At 44.3% G+C, this 15874-nt stretch overlaps 1 protein-coding gene across 1 annotated transcript in view; it reads left to right on the top strand.

The window, feature by feature from the left end:
* LOC131756800 (caspase recruitment domain-containing protein 8) overlaps nt 1-15874 on the top strand; it is a 42739-nt gene that overhangs the window by 14606 nt on the left and 12259 nt on the right. Inside the window, exons 4-13 of the mRNA XM_067033494.1 lie at nt 793-837; nt 6769-6810; nt 7145-7174; nt 10655-10699; nt 11063-11110; nt 11269-11315; nt 11411-11460; nt 11749-11966; nt 12080-12330; nt 14841-14975. Coding sequence (XP_066889595.1) covers nt 793-837; nt 6769-6810; nt 7145-7174; nt 10655-10699; nt 11063-11110; nt 11269-11315; nt 11411-11460; nt 11749-11966; nt 12080-12330; nt 14841-14975 — 911 coding nt within the window. The remainder of the gene's footprint in view (nt 1-792; nt 838-6768; nt 6811-7144; nt 7175-10654; nt 10700-11062; nt 11111-11268; nt 11316-11410; nt 11461-11748; nt 11967-12079; nt 12331-14840; nt 14976-15874) is intronic.

The raw sequence follows: 15874 nt of genomic DNA, 5'->3' as shown, positions 1-15874 counted from the left end.
GGCTCTCTGGAGTCTATTGCATCCTGAATGTCAGTACCCCCCAGTGTCCACCAACATCTTGGGGAACACCAAGGCCCATTCCAGCTTGAAGCTGTCATGGAATTCTGCGTCTCCATGTTATTCCGCGTCTCCATGTCATTCCCTGTAGGAGAACCATCCCCCAAGGCCAGTTCTTCCTAACTGCATTCCAGGTCCTCCCTAGTCTGGTCACAACTTATCTGGCCAACTTTACATTCTCACCTCTAACCTATTTGTGTCATTTTACTAAATTGTTGACAGTTGTTTGCCTGAATTGACTGTGAACTGGGGAAGGACACTGATTCTTTGGTATAGTAACACCACTGTCTGCCCTTCAATTACAAAATCTAAAACCAGGTGCTTTTTTTTTCCTTTCCGGTGTCAAGTTACTTAATCGCCAGGGATGTTTTTAGGGAGCTGCTGAGTTAATCAAACAAAGAAACAATGCCCTTTGGCACAAAATTGAGAGATTGCCAGGGATCCAACCAAATGTAATTATAAAGTTTGTTGGCTTTCTGTTTGCCCTCTTTTGGAAATGGCTTATGGTTTCTTGGGCTAAATCTTTTTTCCTTTGAGAATATGGCATTGTTTACCATTGGTAACTGGGCATTCATTTGACATGCAAGGCTGCTTTGGCTCTAAAGAGGTGATTCAGTTTATGGAATAGGGTGCTTCTGTTATTTTTGGTTTAGCAGCTTTTACAAAAATGGACATAATCTTCTATTTTATCCTTGTATTTATACTATTAAACTTTGTTTCTTTCTCAAAATTTAGATTGCCCCAGTCCCAACCTAGATACTTCAAAGGACTCTAAATCAGGTAAGGGATATGATTAATATTGGTAAATGCCCAAATGAAATTTTTTACAAAATAACCAATTCATAGCAAGATAAATTACAATTTATTTTTCTGTTTTACTTCAAACAATCTGAATGAAAGGTAGGTACTTTCATCTTTCTACTTGAAAGAGTTGAATGAATTTTAAACTTTCATGATTACCTAGCCTAGTGAAATCAGTGACTTTAAAGTTTGGTGATAAAGATGTACTTAGTGAAACTGAGAATTTATCTGATGAGGCAGTCAGGCCATTTTCTAGATTGGCTCCACTAACCTAATAGAGGGTCCTCTGTGAGCCCAGCCAGGTGGTGGATACTTGGCTAGGGTAGTCCTGGGAGGCTTCCCTGAGGAGGTGATGGTCAACTTGAACTCTGAAGGATGAATTGAGGTAACAGGGCAAAGGTGGGGAAAAGAGTTGTCTTAGTTCAAAAGACTTGCAGGTGTAAAGGCCCTGATGTGGGAAAGTGCACAGTGCTTGTTTGCAGAGGCTAAAGAAGGTCAGATGACTGGAATCAGAGAGAAAGGGGAAAGGTGGCAGGGCCGTAGTGTGTCTGCAGAGGCAGGCGGGGGCTAGATTACATAGGCCCTTTGGATTAAAAAAATCTGTTCTCTGGAGAAGATGTACAAATGGCCAATAAGCACATAAAAGATGCTCAGTATCATTTCAGGAAGATACAAATCAAAATCACATCAAGGGGCTTCCCTGGTGACACAGTGGTTGAGAGTCCACCTGCTGATGCAGGGGACACGGGTTCGTGTCCCGGTCCGGGAAGATCCCACACGCCGCAGAGCGGCTGGGCCTGTGAGCCGTGGCCGCTGAGCCTGCGCGTCTGGAGCCTGTGCTCTGCAATGGGAGAGGCCACAACAGTGAGAGGCCCGCGTACCACAAAAAAAAAAAAAACACAGCAAGATACCACTTCACACCCACTAGGATGGCTATAATGAAAAAGATAGTAGCAAGTGTTGTCAAGGATGTGGAGAAATTAAAACCCTCATATACTGCTGATGGGAATGTAAATTGTCACAGCCATCTGGGAAAACAGGTCATTCTCAAATAGCTAAACAAATTACCATTTGATCCAGCAATTTCTCTCCTCTGTGTATACCCAAAACTTGTGCATGAATGTTGTTCACAGTGGCATTATTCATGATAGTCAAAAGTTGGAAACAACCCAAAAGTCCATCAAGTTTTAAATGCATAAACAAAATGTGGTATACCTGTTTGTATGACTTTGCTAGGACTCTTGTAACGAAGTGCCACAGACTGGGGGGCTTAACCAACAGAAATGTACTGTCTCACAGTTCTGGGGGCTAGAAGTCTTGAGATCAAGGTGTTGGCAGGGTTGGTTCCTTCTGAGGACTTGGAGGGAAGATCTGTTCCAGATCTCTTTTGTTGGTTTGTAGATAGCCATCATCATGATCATAAGATGTTCTTCCTATGATGTGTCTCTGTGTCTGAATTTCCCGTTTTTGTAAGGACACCAGTCATGCTGGATTAGGGCCTACCCTAATGACCTCATTTTACCTGAGGTAAATACCTCTATAAAGACTCTATCTCCAAATAAGGTCATAGTCTAAGGACTTCAAACATGAATTTTCTTTTGGGGTGGGGGGAACACAATCCAATACACAACACCATATAATGGAATATTATTCAGCCATAAAAAAGAATAAAGTGCTGATACATACTACGACATGGATGAACCTTGGAAACATGCTCAGTGAGAAAAGCCAGGTACAAAAACCTGCGTATTATGTAATTCCATTTATATGAAATGTCCAGAATAGGCAAATCTATTCAGGCAGAAAATAGAGTATCAGTTGTCTAGGTCTGGGAGGAATGGGGAGGTTGGATAGTTAAAAGGTACAGGGTTTTTTTTGGGGTGATGAAAATGTAAAATTGATTGTCATGATAGATGTACAACTCTGTGAATATGCGAAAAGCCATTGAATGATACACTTTGAGTGAATTGTATAGTATGCAAATTAGATCTCAATAAGGTCGTTATAGAAAAAAAAAAGGTTATATCAGAAGAAAAATATCCAAAGCTTGTTGTCCAGGAAAAAATCCACGTGTTTTCTTGAAAAACTTAAGCTCAGTCATGTCTGTGCCCAGGGCCCTGCTTCCCGAACCGTTTGCTGGGACTGTGGTTTTTGCACACTTGATTTATTCCTGTGATTAGGTTTATGTGGAATAGAATATACTTCAGGACAGACAAGTAGCAAAAGTTGTCCCTCTGATTTGTTTCCCTCCCCTTGTCATTTCTGAGAACAGAGCCAACTGGCAATCTTGTTGCCAGATGGTAGAGTTTTTATTGTTATATTTGGAAAATTAAGTATACTTTCTCTTTTTCCTCAAGGTAATGTTGTACGGGTTTGATGATTACATCGGCTATTTTTATGAGGTTTCCATGTTCCTAGTGACAAAAGGGGAACAGTACCTAACGTTATGCGAAGTACCCTTTGGTTTTAACGTTAAATAAAAGACGAGAACTATGGATTTGTAAGATATAACCAAAATGGAGATTAAAATGGGATTGTGCAAGGACAGCTCTCCTCCGGCTGTCTGAGAAAGGAGGAGACAGTCCGCTGCTGGTGATAGTGTCCGAATCAAAAAATGAGAGTTAAAAGTGTGTACCTGCAGAGTATAGTCCAGCCAGTGGGTAACACAGATAGTCAGGTGAGTGAAGGGGCAGACACCTCAGGCCAGAGTGGGGTGAAGCCTTCTCAGCTGGATGAAGCGAGGCCGGCCTTGTCAAGAAGCAGAGGGTGATTTTTGTAAACTGAGAGCAGAGCTGATACAGGGTACAGGGCAGGGCAAAGAGCCCCAGAGGGGAGACGGGAGTGACCCCTGACTTGGCCTCGGGAGTGGAGAGGGAGTGGGCTGTGCAGCCGCTGTTTCTCTCTAGGCTGAGAGTATGTGGAAGGGGCTGTGGCCCGCATTCCCCTGCTGTCTGCCCCCAAGTGTCCAACCCTCAGAGGGGAGAAAATGCACTGGCCTCTGGACTCGATAAGGCACGGGACCTGGTCTTTCAGTTTGCCTGCTTTCACATTCCCTCTGTTCCCTTTCTCTCCTTTTATTTTTTTTTTTAAAGTAAAGTTTATTTTTAAAAGCTTAGCTTTTTTTAGTTGAATGCAGTGGATCAAAGGAAGGAGTGTGGAGTTTGTTCGCATCTAGGCTGGCGTTCTGAAGGACAGCCGGGCGTGGTGAAGGTGGCACCCATCAGAATGAGAAACTGGGAGAGGAGAAGCTCAGAGCTGGGGGTTGTTTGCGCACCAGCTTCCCTGAACAGGGAGCCTGCTGCCAGAGCTTTCACCTGCACAAATATGGGAAGGGTTTAGTGCTTGTAGTAGCAGGCTTGGACTGGCCTGTCACCGGAGTTTAGGAGTGAATGTGACCTATTAGTAACACTTATTAAGTGCCTACTGTGTGCGAGGCCCTGGGCTGGTCCCTCTTCGCAGACATCTCATTTAGTGGTCAAATTTGTGCCGTGAGGCAGAGAAATGGTCCTGGGGGCTTGAGCAGGCTCACTGGGCAGGGAGGCAGAAATAGAATCAGGAGTCCTAGGTCCAGAACCAGAGGGAAGGTGAGCTGAAGGGCTGGCCCCGGACTCCCTCTCCCAGGGACCTGGGGCAGAAGGTGGGCCTCACCTGGGACTGGTCCGGGCAGAATTACAGCCCTGCAGAGGTCCCAGACTGCAGAGGGAACCGACAGAATAAAGAAGGGCCGTGGTAGGGGCTGCTTGGTTCTTTAAAGCTGGGCAAAGCATTCGTTCGTTCACACATTCATTCGTTGATTGAGCATCTGTATAGGGATGGGTGCTGGGGAATCAAGGTGGTGAGACACAGCCTCAGTCCTCCGGGGCTCACAGCCCGACAGCTAAGCAAGCAGGCACTGCTTGGCAACGGGGTAAATGTGACAGGATGGATCAGCAAAGAGGCATGGCTCCCCTACCTTGGTGGGGTAGAGGGAGACTGTCAGCAGAAGTGACGTTGCGCTGGCTCTTACTGGATACCTAGGAGTTCTGGAAGTGGGGTCTGGGGAAGGGGTTTCCAGGCAATGGGATGGCATCTGTAAGGGCTTGGAGGAAGGAGTGGTAATCATCCTGGGCTACAGCTTGGGGAATGAGGAAGTGATTAAAATGGGTTGATTCTAGGCCAGTGTTTCTCAACCCTGGCTGCACACTGCAGTTATCCGGGGACCTTGAAAAAAATACTGCTGTTCAGGCCCCATCCCAGAGTCCCAGGCATGGGTGTGTTTAGAAATCTCCCTATGTGATATCAGCATGCAGCCAAGGTTGAGAATCACTGCTCTGTTCTTCCAGCCCTGGAAGACCAAGGCCACGTGGTATCACTTTGATTTCCCAGCACCTGTTTCAACGCCTCACCCTCCCCTCAGGCGTCCTCTCCTGCAGGAGTCTGCTTCCTACTCCTCCCCAACCCCGTCCAGTCAGTCTCCAGCTCCTGGGTGTTGAACTGCTGAAGTAACAAAAGAAGCATGTTTGCAAGTGTAACAACATGGTTAAGAGGGCAAGTTCAGGCCAGACTGCCCAAGTTGAAATATTAGCTGCAGACTTCCTGGGCAGGGGATGAGGGGTAATGCCCTGGTGCTTGTGGTGTTGCATAAGTCAGTTAACTGACCTCAGCTTACCTCATTTGGAAGTGAGAGTTAATGTGTAAATATACGTAAAGCCCTTACATAAATATATGTAAATAAATAAATAAATAAATAAATATATGCAAAGTGAGTAAATAAATGTAAATGAGTGAATACACATAAATGAGTAAGTATATGCACAGTGCCTGGCACATAGTGAACACTCTAAAAATCTGCTCTTAGCTGCTGTATTATCGTTCTCATCTTTATTCTCAAATCTTTCCATTTCTCCATGCAACTATTGTCTGTCCTTGGTTTTGGTTGTCAGTAGTTGTGTGTAGGGAGGGAAGATTTGAGAATAATATTAATAGCTTTCCGTGTATTTACTCAGGGGATCCTGAGCCTCCGTGGAGGGTGAAGCAGGACGCGCAGTGGAAGGGAGGGAGTGGAGGGGGTGAACTTGGCTGAGCAGATTCTGCCTGGGCGCTCATCTGGTCAGCCAGGGGAGGTCCAGGCTGCGCCTGGAGGTGGAGGTCAGATCCAGATTTGGGAGTAGGTGGCAAGCCCTCTCAGGGCTCTTGAGGTGGAAAGAAGGCTGGACGTGGGGAGTGTGGGGGAGTGTGGGGAGGAGCGGAAGGCAAATGGAGGGCTCACGGAGAGGCAGGCAGAGAACCAGGGCAGGCGGGAGAGCTGTGCGGTCAGGAGGGGGTGCTAGAGGTCTCATCTACCCGTGGGAGTCATGGGTCTGGGGCTTAGTGGGCCTTTGGGGACATCAGGGAAAGGATTCCAAACTAGTTGTGGGAACAGAAGCCTGAATGCCGTGGATGGAGGCGCCGAGTTGGGCATGGGAAAGGGGAGGGAGCATTCTTGGGAACCACTCTTTCCAGAAGTAGTTGAACAATATAGATAGACTGTTTGTCCTGTGCTTCAGGGAGATGGCATTTACACTACAGTATTCTGCACTGTTGTATCATTGAACTTTTGCACGGAGCCTTCTAGACGTACAGGTGCGGGTCCAAGACGGGAGCAGCGAGAGCAGGTCAGGCTGGGTGGGACGTGGTGACACCCAAATAAAGTGATTGTTGCAGCCAAAGTGTGATTTGAGCTCATATTTAAGCCATTAAAGTATGTTTTATCCAGCTCCAAAGAAAGATAAGCCTTCTTTTATATAAACCAGGCTACTTTTGGACTTAGTGAGAATAGATTAAAAGAAGAAATTAGTTGAGTTCGGATCTGTTTTATTATATGTATAATTTTAAAAAATAGTTCCTACTTTTATTCATTGTGTGCTTCTCCTGGCATATGCTTTGTTTTAGGTGAGGACAGCCATTCTGAGAGCAGTTCTGAAAGTGAATCTGGTGAGTTATCTGTGTATGTGTTTCTTTAATTACAGAATTCTAGTTAAACATAGACACCTTTATTTTTATTTTAACATAATGCCCAGATCACTTACATTGCTTGAGGACATAATAATTACTAGTGTCTTTTTTGTGAAGTCCTGAAAAAGTACTTACATGGTAAATAATTTCTAGTTGGCAAGCAAAGTGGCAAAACAGGATGAGCTGAAAAAGAAAGACAGGAAATGGTTGCTATTGGTGAGAGGCAAACATTTTACCTATTCTCCCATTAGCCTGTGTTTTTTCCTAGTTGTGGTATGAATCTGATTTAGACCTTTTTTTTTTTTTTTTGTAGATAACGAGACACCAAAACCAGAAAAAAAAAGTGAGTATATCCTTCCTTCCCCTGACTTTCTTTTTTGTTGTTGGAAGGAAGAAAGATGGATAGGCTTTGAGACTTTTAAGTTGCAAGTTGCTTGTTCATGATCTTTTCCTGTGTAAAATTGGGTTCAACATTGGGAAACGAATAAGCATTTTGAGAATTTGAGCTCAGTAGACTTGGAATACAAGGGATGTGTTCCTCATCTGCATTGATGCCAAGACTCTGCATGTGTGGTTCTGCCCTCACGGTTCCCAAAGGAGAAGAGATTGAGGGGACTGGCTGAAATCTGCAGTGTCGCCGCAGCGGCCTTGGCTTCCTTCCGAGGTGGTTACTGCTCACAGTTTATCGCAGAGTAAACTGTTTGCTGCTGAAAATGTTGTACATTTGTGGTTTAAAGTTTCTGGCTTGCTCTTCTGGCTGTTTGTGAACAACTTGAGTATGAAACCACTGTAAAGACGCAGATTCTAAATATAAAATTTGGTTTTGATCTAAAATTTTGTGAAAGACTTAGGAAAACAATGTTGCATGACTAAGCTTATATTCTAACTGATTTTATTTTACTGCAGGATTTTTTTTCCCCCAGTTCTTAGAATATAATCTGCTTATGAACACAAATGCTATAGCAAGGCAGTCAGAGGGCTCCTTTGTAATATTTTTAAATTAATGAAGTCTCTTCACTGAGAAGTCCTTCTGTCTTTAATCTAATTCTCTCTGCGGTTTCCCAGTGGAGAACCTGTGCAGGTAATTGTAAGCTCCTTGCAATCACGTTATGTATTGATAAGAACCTGTAATTATTTCTGTATCGCACTCGTGGAGTAGATGTCACATTCTAATACCCATAAGGAAAGAATGTGTACCAGCCCTCCTACTCCCAATCTCCTTTATACATTGTAAGGACTATTTCATCCTGCAAAATGCGGTCAGAAGTCTAGCCTCCACCAGATTGAATTAGGATAGAAATGAAGTCAGAAAGCTGTGTATTGGGATCCGGTCTTTGTTGTCCCTGGTTAATAATCGAGTAAATGGCCATAGGGACACAGAGTCCAGAGGCAGGGCCCTCAGGGTCCTGGAAGCCAGGCCGGGACCAGGGCCTCACCAGGGTGGCAACCAGGTGGAAGACATTTGAGTCAGAGAGGCTCAAGATAGGCTCATATTTGGGTGGGAAGGCACGGTCAGTGCTGTCAGACAGGGCATGTGTGGGTCAGGGAGCTGCTGGACCTGGCCCTTGGCCAAATTAGACTCCTGGATATCTTTGGCAGTGAAAGTGGGTGGGCTGAGGATGCTTGTCACTGGAGCCCCGAGGCTATCCACGGGGCCCTGCCTTCCCCCAAGCTTATTCTCTTTGTTAAAAGACCTTTTATCCTCCACCCTGGGGGGAAAAAAAAAAAAATCGAAGAGACCCCACCCCCCGACCCCCACCCCCACCCCCGTTCACCTCCATTCTCAGGTCAGGCGGAAGGACCCGGCAGGCTGCCCTGGGATGCTTACTTTTCTGTGGGCTGGCTAGTGATGCAGGCCCACCCGTCATCCTCATGATCGGATGGATATGTCTTCTACTCATAGGCGTGAGCCCTGAGGTCACCTGTGTTGTGTGGATTAAAGAGAAGCTGTGGTTTATGTGTTGGAGAGAATTGCATCAATTTCTCTGCTTTGGCTGGGAGGACCTGGTGGAAGACTCAGACTTTGCTGGGTGGTTAGGATTCTCTAACCTCTTTTCTTTTCTCTGCTCCCAAGGCAGATAGCTAGAAACAAAAACATGGGATGTGGATGAAATGCAGTGTAGATCAGCAGTCCCAAAGCTTTTGGGCACCAGGGACCAGTTTCATGGAAGATGGTTTTTTCATGTACCCGGGTCAGGGGGGTGTGGATATGGCTCAGGTGGTAACGCAAATGATGGGGACGGTGATGGGGAGCCCAGGTGAAGCTTCACTCGCTCACCCGCCACTCACCTCCTGCTGTGCGGCTTGGTTCCTAACAGGAACCAGGGGTTGGGGACCCCGGGTATAGATGATAGCCACTAAATAATTTAGAATTTTATGATGCTTTTTAGGATAGTGGCTGTGGAAATACGATTGAAGAATTTTGTGGTGTAGGACTTGGGTCAGTATTTAAGAACCTTTGGATCTATAGTATTCTGAGTCCAGAATTCTGAATACTTTTAGTCTCTAGTTTCTATTTCATCTTAATGCTGCTGTTTTTTAAAGCTGGTTCTCTCTTGCAACTCCTGGTTCCTGTATAATGAATGCCCTGATAGCAGGCAGCTTGTGTGGCCAGGGCTGGAGCAGCATCCTGGGGAGAGTCCGCACCCTCTGGGCATTGGTGGTGGCCTAGGACCTTCCACATGTGGTGAAGATGCCTGTCTTACCCATGGGCTCACCCTTCCAAAGGTTGTTCAGATCTTTAAAATATAAAACCAAGCATTCAACATATTAGGTCTTACCCCAAGTGAAGGGTTATTGTCTACTTTAGAATTCTTTAATTTTTTAATGAGTTCCACCCATTGCCCTAGCAAAATAATAGTTAATAACAGTTAGCTAGCACTCACTGAGTGCTTGCTGAGTGCCAGGTGCAATACCCACCTGTAATTTTATTTTCTATCTTTCTGGGAGTGGTATTATGTTAATCCTCATTTAACAGATGAGGAAAGTAATGGACAGAGAGATTTAGTACATAACTAGAGTGCCCAAGCTCATGCAACCAGTGGCCGGTGTAGATAATAGGAAAATTCACCACTGTTCCCTTTCATAATACATTTTTATATTCTGGAATTCTAGTCATTCAGAAAGTGAGCACTTACCAGGCCCTGGGGTTACAGTCCTCGTGAGGCTTACATTCTAGTGGGGAGACAGACAGGAAGCTGAAACACTGAACTGTATAGTGTGCAAGGTGGCAGGCAGTGCCCTGAAGAAAATGAAGGGGGAAGAGAGGTGTCAGGCAGGCCCTGCTTTGGTCGGGGTGGGGGCATCAAGAAAGCCTCTCTGATAAGGCGACATTTGAACAGAGACTGCAAGGATGTAAGGGAGAGAGCAGCGTGAATATTTGTTCTAGGAGACAGTAAGTGCAAAGGCCCTGGGGCAGGAGTGTGCTTTGGTGTGGAGAGTGGCTCACAGTGACAGGAGGGCAGTAAGTGTGGGGAGGCTGATAGAAGCTGAAAGTAGTGGGGAGCCAGTGGAAGGAGTCTACATGCTAAATCGGAGATGCTTACAAGATAGTTCCAGTTTAAATATGCCTAAAATCAGATGTCAACTCCTCTCTTACTTCCAATCTCATCTCTTAACTCTGTACTAGCCTGAAGGGCTGATGCCAGTCAAGCTCTACCTTGGGGATAATGACTCTAGCTTAGTTCCCAACTCCTGGCCACCATGAAGGGCTCTTCACGGGGGGGCTGCGGCTGTCCAGCTGAGATGCTGGCCTAGGTGAGGAGTAACTAGTGAAGAGCTCATTCATGACCACCTGTGCCTCGGACCCTTCTTGTCTCCACAGATGGGGAGCTAAGAGCGTCTTCCACCGAGGAAGCGTCTAATCAGGGTAAGAGCTAGGCAGTGACCTTGCCCTCTCGTTTTCTCTAATTCATCCCGTTCTCCCTGTGCCTGTGGTGTGAGAGGAGGATTCTGAGAGAGCTGTTGCTTCTGTGCCAGAAGATCAGCTAAAGACTTAATGTGCCAAAATGGGGTACATGGAAACCTAAGAGTAGCTTTCAAGCTCGTTTTCATGCCTTAGACCTACAGCGGGACTCACAAGCATGATGTATCATGTGGCACTGAATCCACTCACGGAGATCTTTAATGTACGTTTAAAGTTCCTGTTGGTTGTGAAGCTGGAGATGGGGGTTTGAGTGATTTACCCTGTGAGTGACTTACGCCAATACATGTGTGACCATGTCTTTTACAGTTGAAGAATGGGAGGGTAAAGAATTGCCCAGAGATCATTTTAATTCAGGTATGAACTGATGTTTTCCAAAATATTCTCATTATTGCTGAGGGATCTGTACCTTTGAATTTTGTAATCTGGTCATATCTTATATATTTATTAAAACCATTTTTGTCTGAAAATGCCAGTCACATTCCTATAAGTAAAACTTTTTCTCTATCATTTAGAATTTAATGAAATCCAATCTCACTGTGAACACTGTAATGCTGAAAATGTAAGTATCTTTTAATTACGAAGGATGATTCTTTAATTTGCTTTATTTAAGAAAACAGAATTTACTTATAGGTTATATATGTGCTTTTTCTCCAGAAACACAATGAACTAGTGACGCCCAGGCTCCTTTCCCGGGGACAGTTTTTGTAAGTAATTGTGAATGCAGAAGACATATCGTCAGTAATTTAACTTTCTACATAATTATAACCCCAAGTAGGGGAAACACAAAGGGCATAACTAACTTTACACATTTTATGTAATTACTTGGATTGTTTTCTTTGATAATGGTGCTGCTTCAAAATGTTATAGAGTTCCCTTAGTGCTTTTGAGTGAAATTAAAAACAAAAAAATGAATTAAAAAAATAATAATTTTCAGAAGTCTTCTCCTAACCAAACATCAGGACTAAACAGGTGTTCTTATCTCTCCGATGCAGACTGAAGGTGGACACAGAGGGAACTTACCAGTGCATGGAGACTGGTCTGATATTTGAGGTTAACAGAAAAGTTGACATCAAGTATTGTGTCCTGTCCTGGAGCAAATATGCGGACCTGGTTGTGAAGCCCTGGGTTGTCGGTGGACCCTTGTTTGATGTTAAATGTGACCCAACCTGTCTTACCTCCATTCATTTTCCACATTCCCTCTGCTTGGGTCGTAAGTACTCGTTTGCTAAAAGTTTAGTTAGTGTGTGCATGTGCATATGTGTGAGAGTATGTGTGCAAGCCATACAATACCTGGAATACTGATTTACCTTCATGTGTTAACAGACTGCGATGCCAACATGATGTTCAAAGTCTTACATGTTAAAAGTACTGGGGCCTCATTAGAATATACTGTGGACCATTCTGCAACCCATGTCAAATGGCATGTGAGCTCTCTTTCTCCTGTGGGACCTGTTATTCAAAGCGAAGAAACAGTATTCCACCACGGGGCCGTGATCCTGTACAAAGCCATCGACCATAACCCATCCTTGTCTTTTCGAGTGTACATAGCAACCAATAATGAGTCCTTCATCAAGGTAAATCAATGAAAGTGAATACTAAATGCTGAATACTTTGTGTTCAGACTTTACATGACATCTGGGTGGGTCCCATCCCTGTTGATTTAAGCGTCACCCACAGCGGGTCTGATTTGGTGCTCGCCCACAGAGGTCATCAGGTCAGTGCCTAGGTGCGTGCCAAGTCCTCAGATCCATGGAGTACAGGTGTTTATACATGGAAACAGTGTCATGAAGATAACAGATAGGAAAATAGCGCTCCAGGGGTGGGGATGGCACAGGCAGGCCCGGCCTTGGGGAGGGTTGCCTGGTGGGCAACCTAGGCCATCTGTTCTCTACGCCTTGCTGCTCAACATGTAATCTGGGGACCAGGGGACCAGGGGACATGGAGACCAGCAGTGGCTGGCTGACATTAGCAGGGAGTTCGTTAAAACGCGAAGTCTCAGCCCCACCCAGACCTGCAGACTCAGAGCCTGCACTGGTCAACATTCCCTGGTGATTGGGACGTTAGAACTGGAGAAGCAGCTACTCTGGATACACTGGGGAGCCGTTTCAGGTCTTTGGGTCAAGTGGAGGGCGACTGAAGATTCCTCCTTGGCCTAAAGCTCCATCAGTAAGATGGATCTCTTAGGGTAACTCATTCCAGAGCAATTTTTTGGAAAAAAAAATTGACCTTGGGTTCAACATTCTGGGTTTTGTAGCAGCAGATGTTCATGAAGCACCCAATATGTTTAAGGTAGAATGGCCTGAGGGGAGGGGTGTGGGTATTCACAATGCGACCAGTTTTCCAGAACACAGAATAAGGCCATGATGTTTAGCCCATTTTCTGCACCGTATCTATAACAGAGAATTGAATCTCCTTTCGTAGGCTGACTCACTGTCAATACAGTTACAATGACTTAGAGGTGGATGGAGCACTGAAAGATAGTAGATAAAGCAGTGACTCAAAATTATACTTTCAGATTCAAAATTAGGGTTTAACAGAATTGGAAAAAAATAAGCATTAGAGCTATAATAAAGTGTACTAATTTATGAGTTATAATTTGAGTTATAGAATTTATATCAAACTACCTACTCCCAGTGGTTTTAGGCTGTAATATTTCCATGCTTTAAAAATATTATACTGATTTTGGGCTTCCCTGGTGGCGCAGTGGTTGAGAGTCCGCCTGCCAATGCAGGGGACACGGGTTCATGCCCCGGTCTGGGAAGATCCCACATGCCGCGGAACGGCTGGGCCCGTGAGCCATGGCCACTGAGCCTACGTGTCCAGAGCTTGTGCTCCGCAAGGGGAGAGGCCACAACAGTGAGAGGCCGGCATACCACACACACACACACACAATTATACTGATTTTAATTAGCAATATGTATTAAAGTATAAAAACTTTATTAAGTAACAGGTTCTTAGTTTCCTCCTAAGTAAGTAGAATATGCTTCCTGTAGTCTCATTAAAGATAATACTTTCCGTTGGGAAAGTAGTCTTTAAAACGGTATAAAAATAATCACATCTAAAGTATAATTAGTATAGCACAGGGCACTCTGCTCAGTGTTATGTGGCAGCCTGGCCGGGAGGGAGTCTGAGGGAGAGTGGATACATGTATATGTATGGCTGAGTCGCTTTGCTGTGCACCTGAAACTATCACAATGTTAATCGGATATACTCCAATATAAAATAAAAAGTTTAAAAAAAAGTATAATTAGCATAGATTTGGAATAAGTACTATTATTTGATGAACTTTATATTTTTTTAAAGTAGAATCAATTAATTAAAAGAGCGTTATTCCACACTTCCTGGGAAGCTGGGGTAGGGAGCTGATTGTATCAGCAAATGTAGAGAAGGATGTTACCAGAACAATGGGGAGTGTGTCATGCATAAGGCAGGATGTCCCTCCTGGCTGATGTTTTATTTTTATACCTTTCTTCTTGGGTTGATTTTTTCCTTACGTAGGAAGAGATTTCCTTGAACTCTGCCTCAGGAAACCTAAATTTCATGTTTGGCTGTACAGCTGCTTTACCAAGGAAGCTTGGGCCAAAGGTTACATTAACCTCTTGGGGGCATTCAAACATTACATATAAAATCAGTGTCCCCTCTAGGGCCATGTCAAAGGGATGGTTGTGAAAATGAGGATGGAAACAAACTCTGAGTAGGCTGGAACCATGTACAGTAAAATAGTTGCTTTCTGTTCACACGATGGGCAGTAGTTAGTAATACAAAATGTAATGCTAGTGCTAATTTAATTTTCTCAGATTCTTCAGAAGCAGATTTTTGGTGCCACACAGGGTGTAAGTGTTGCTTTTGGCTGTAGTGCTTTCGCAGGAAGATGTCTGGTGATCTGGGTGCTGGAAGTGCAGATTAAAGGCGACTCAGCCTCTGTGGCTTTTTTCCCTCGTGAGCACTGTGAAAGCTACTCCCCCGCTGTCGTTCTGTAGGAGGAAGTGAAGATAATGCAGCTGGCACATGCACAGCCTGGCTCTTAGGTCTCTGACAGTTGTTGCTGATGGATTTCAAAACCAAAACCTATTTCCTCCTTTAGGATATTTCCAAGTCTGTAAAGCACTCCTCTAAGAAATTCATGAAAATCGACAAGCCTCCTGTTTGCCAGAAGTTGTTGCAGAATGGGAAGAAGTACAGGCTGATCAGTGAGCCAGAAGCTGAAATCACCCCCGAGGTAGGTATTTTAAAAACCACCTTGGAGTAGTAGCAAGGATGTATATTTCTTAGATATGGTGTTTTGAGGATATTCAAAATAATGCATTTTGTTTTCCTTTTTTATTTCCCAGTTTCTAAGAAGGCAGTTGTTTTGCTAAACTTGTTGTTTATTCCAAAAATGCAGTTGCATTTCAGGATTTATCTGCAGTCATTGGAAAAATAGACTATCCAATCTCATTCTCTTTAAATGTTCTTTCATTTTAAATTAAATTCTTCAAACAATGTTAGCAAGGGATATCGGGCTTTTCTTACTGGAAGGCATTTGAAAAATAGTTATGAGGACAAATTGTTGTTAGATTTGAACTATTCACTGTACACACCATGACATTTGTAAGTGATCTTGGTTTCTCGGAAATGACTTAGTTTATTTTTAAAACTTATTTTCATTATGTGCTCTGAGCATATGCCACAGCTTCTCTAGTATGGACAGCTGCATGGAAATTCCTTTTGTACACCTCCTTTTGTTTGTTTGTTTGTTTTATAGTTTATGAAAAGTTGAAAACATGTTTTGATTCCATTAAATTAAAATGTGAGGCAAGAGAGCTAATGGCAGTGGTCCATGTTGTACTGTTTTACTATATTACTAGGGGCCTCGTGCCCGGTAGAAGCAGTCAGGTTGGTCAGACAGTCTTCTATAACCTTCCTTCCTTTCCAGTTTCAAAGCGTCTCTCCACACCCTTTGAACCATTTGAGCCTTACAACAACGTGGCTGAGGAAACTAATGTGCAAAGCAGGTGGGCGATCTGCACACACCTGGGCATTGGAGGGCTCGCCCAGGGCCCCGACTGCCCTTGGCCTCTAAAGCCACTGTCCCCACACTGGGATCTGAGAGGCTGATTCTCAGCCCTTCTAAGCTGA

The sequence above is a fragment of the Kogia breviceps genome, chromosome 5 (assembly GCF_026419965.1).
Source record: "Kogia breviceps isolate mKogBre1 chromosome 5, mKogBre1 haplotype 1, whole genome shotgun sequence".
NCBI lineage: Eukaryota > Metazoa > Chordata > Mammalia > Artiodactyla > Physeteridae > Kogia > Kogia breviceps.
This window is presented reverse-complemented; position numbering and strand designations above follow the sequence as displayed.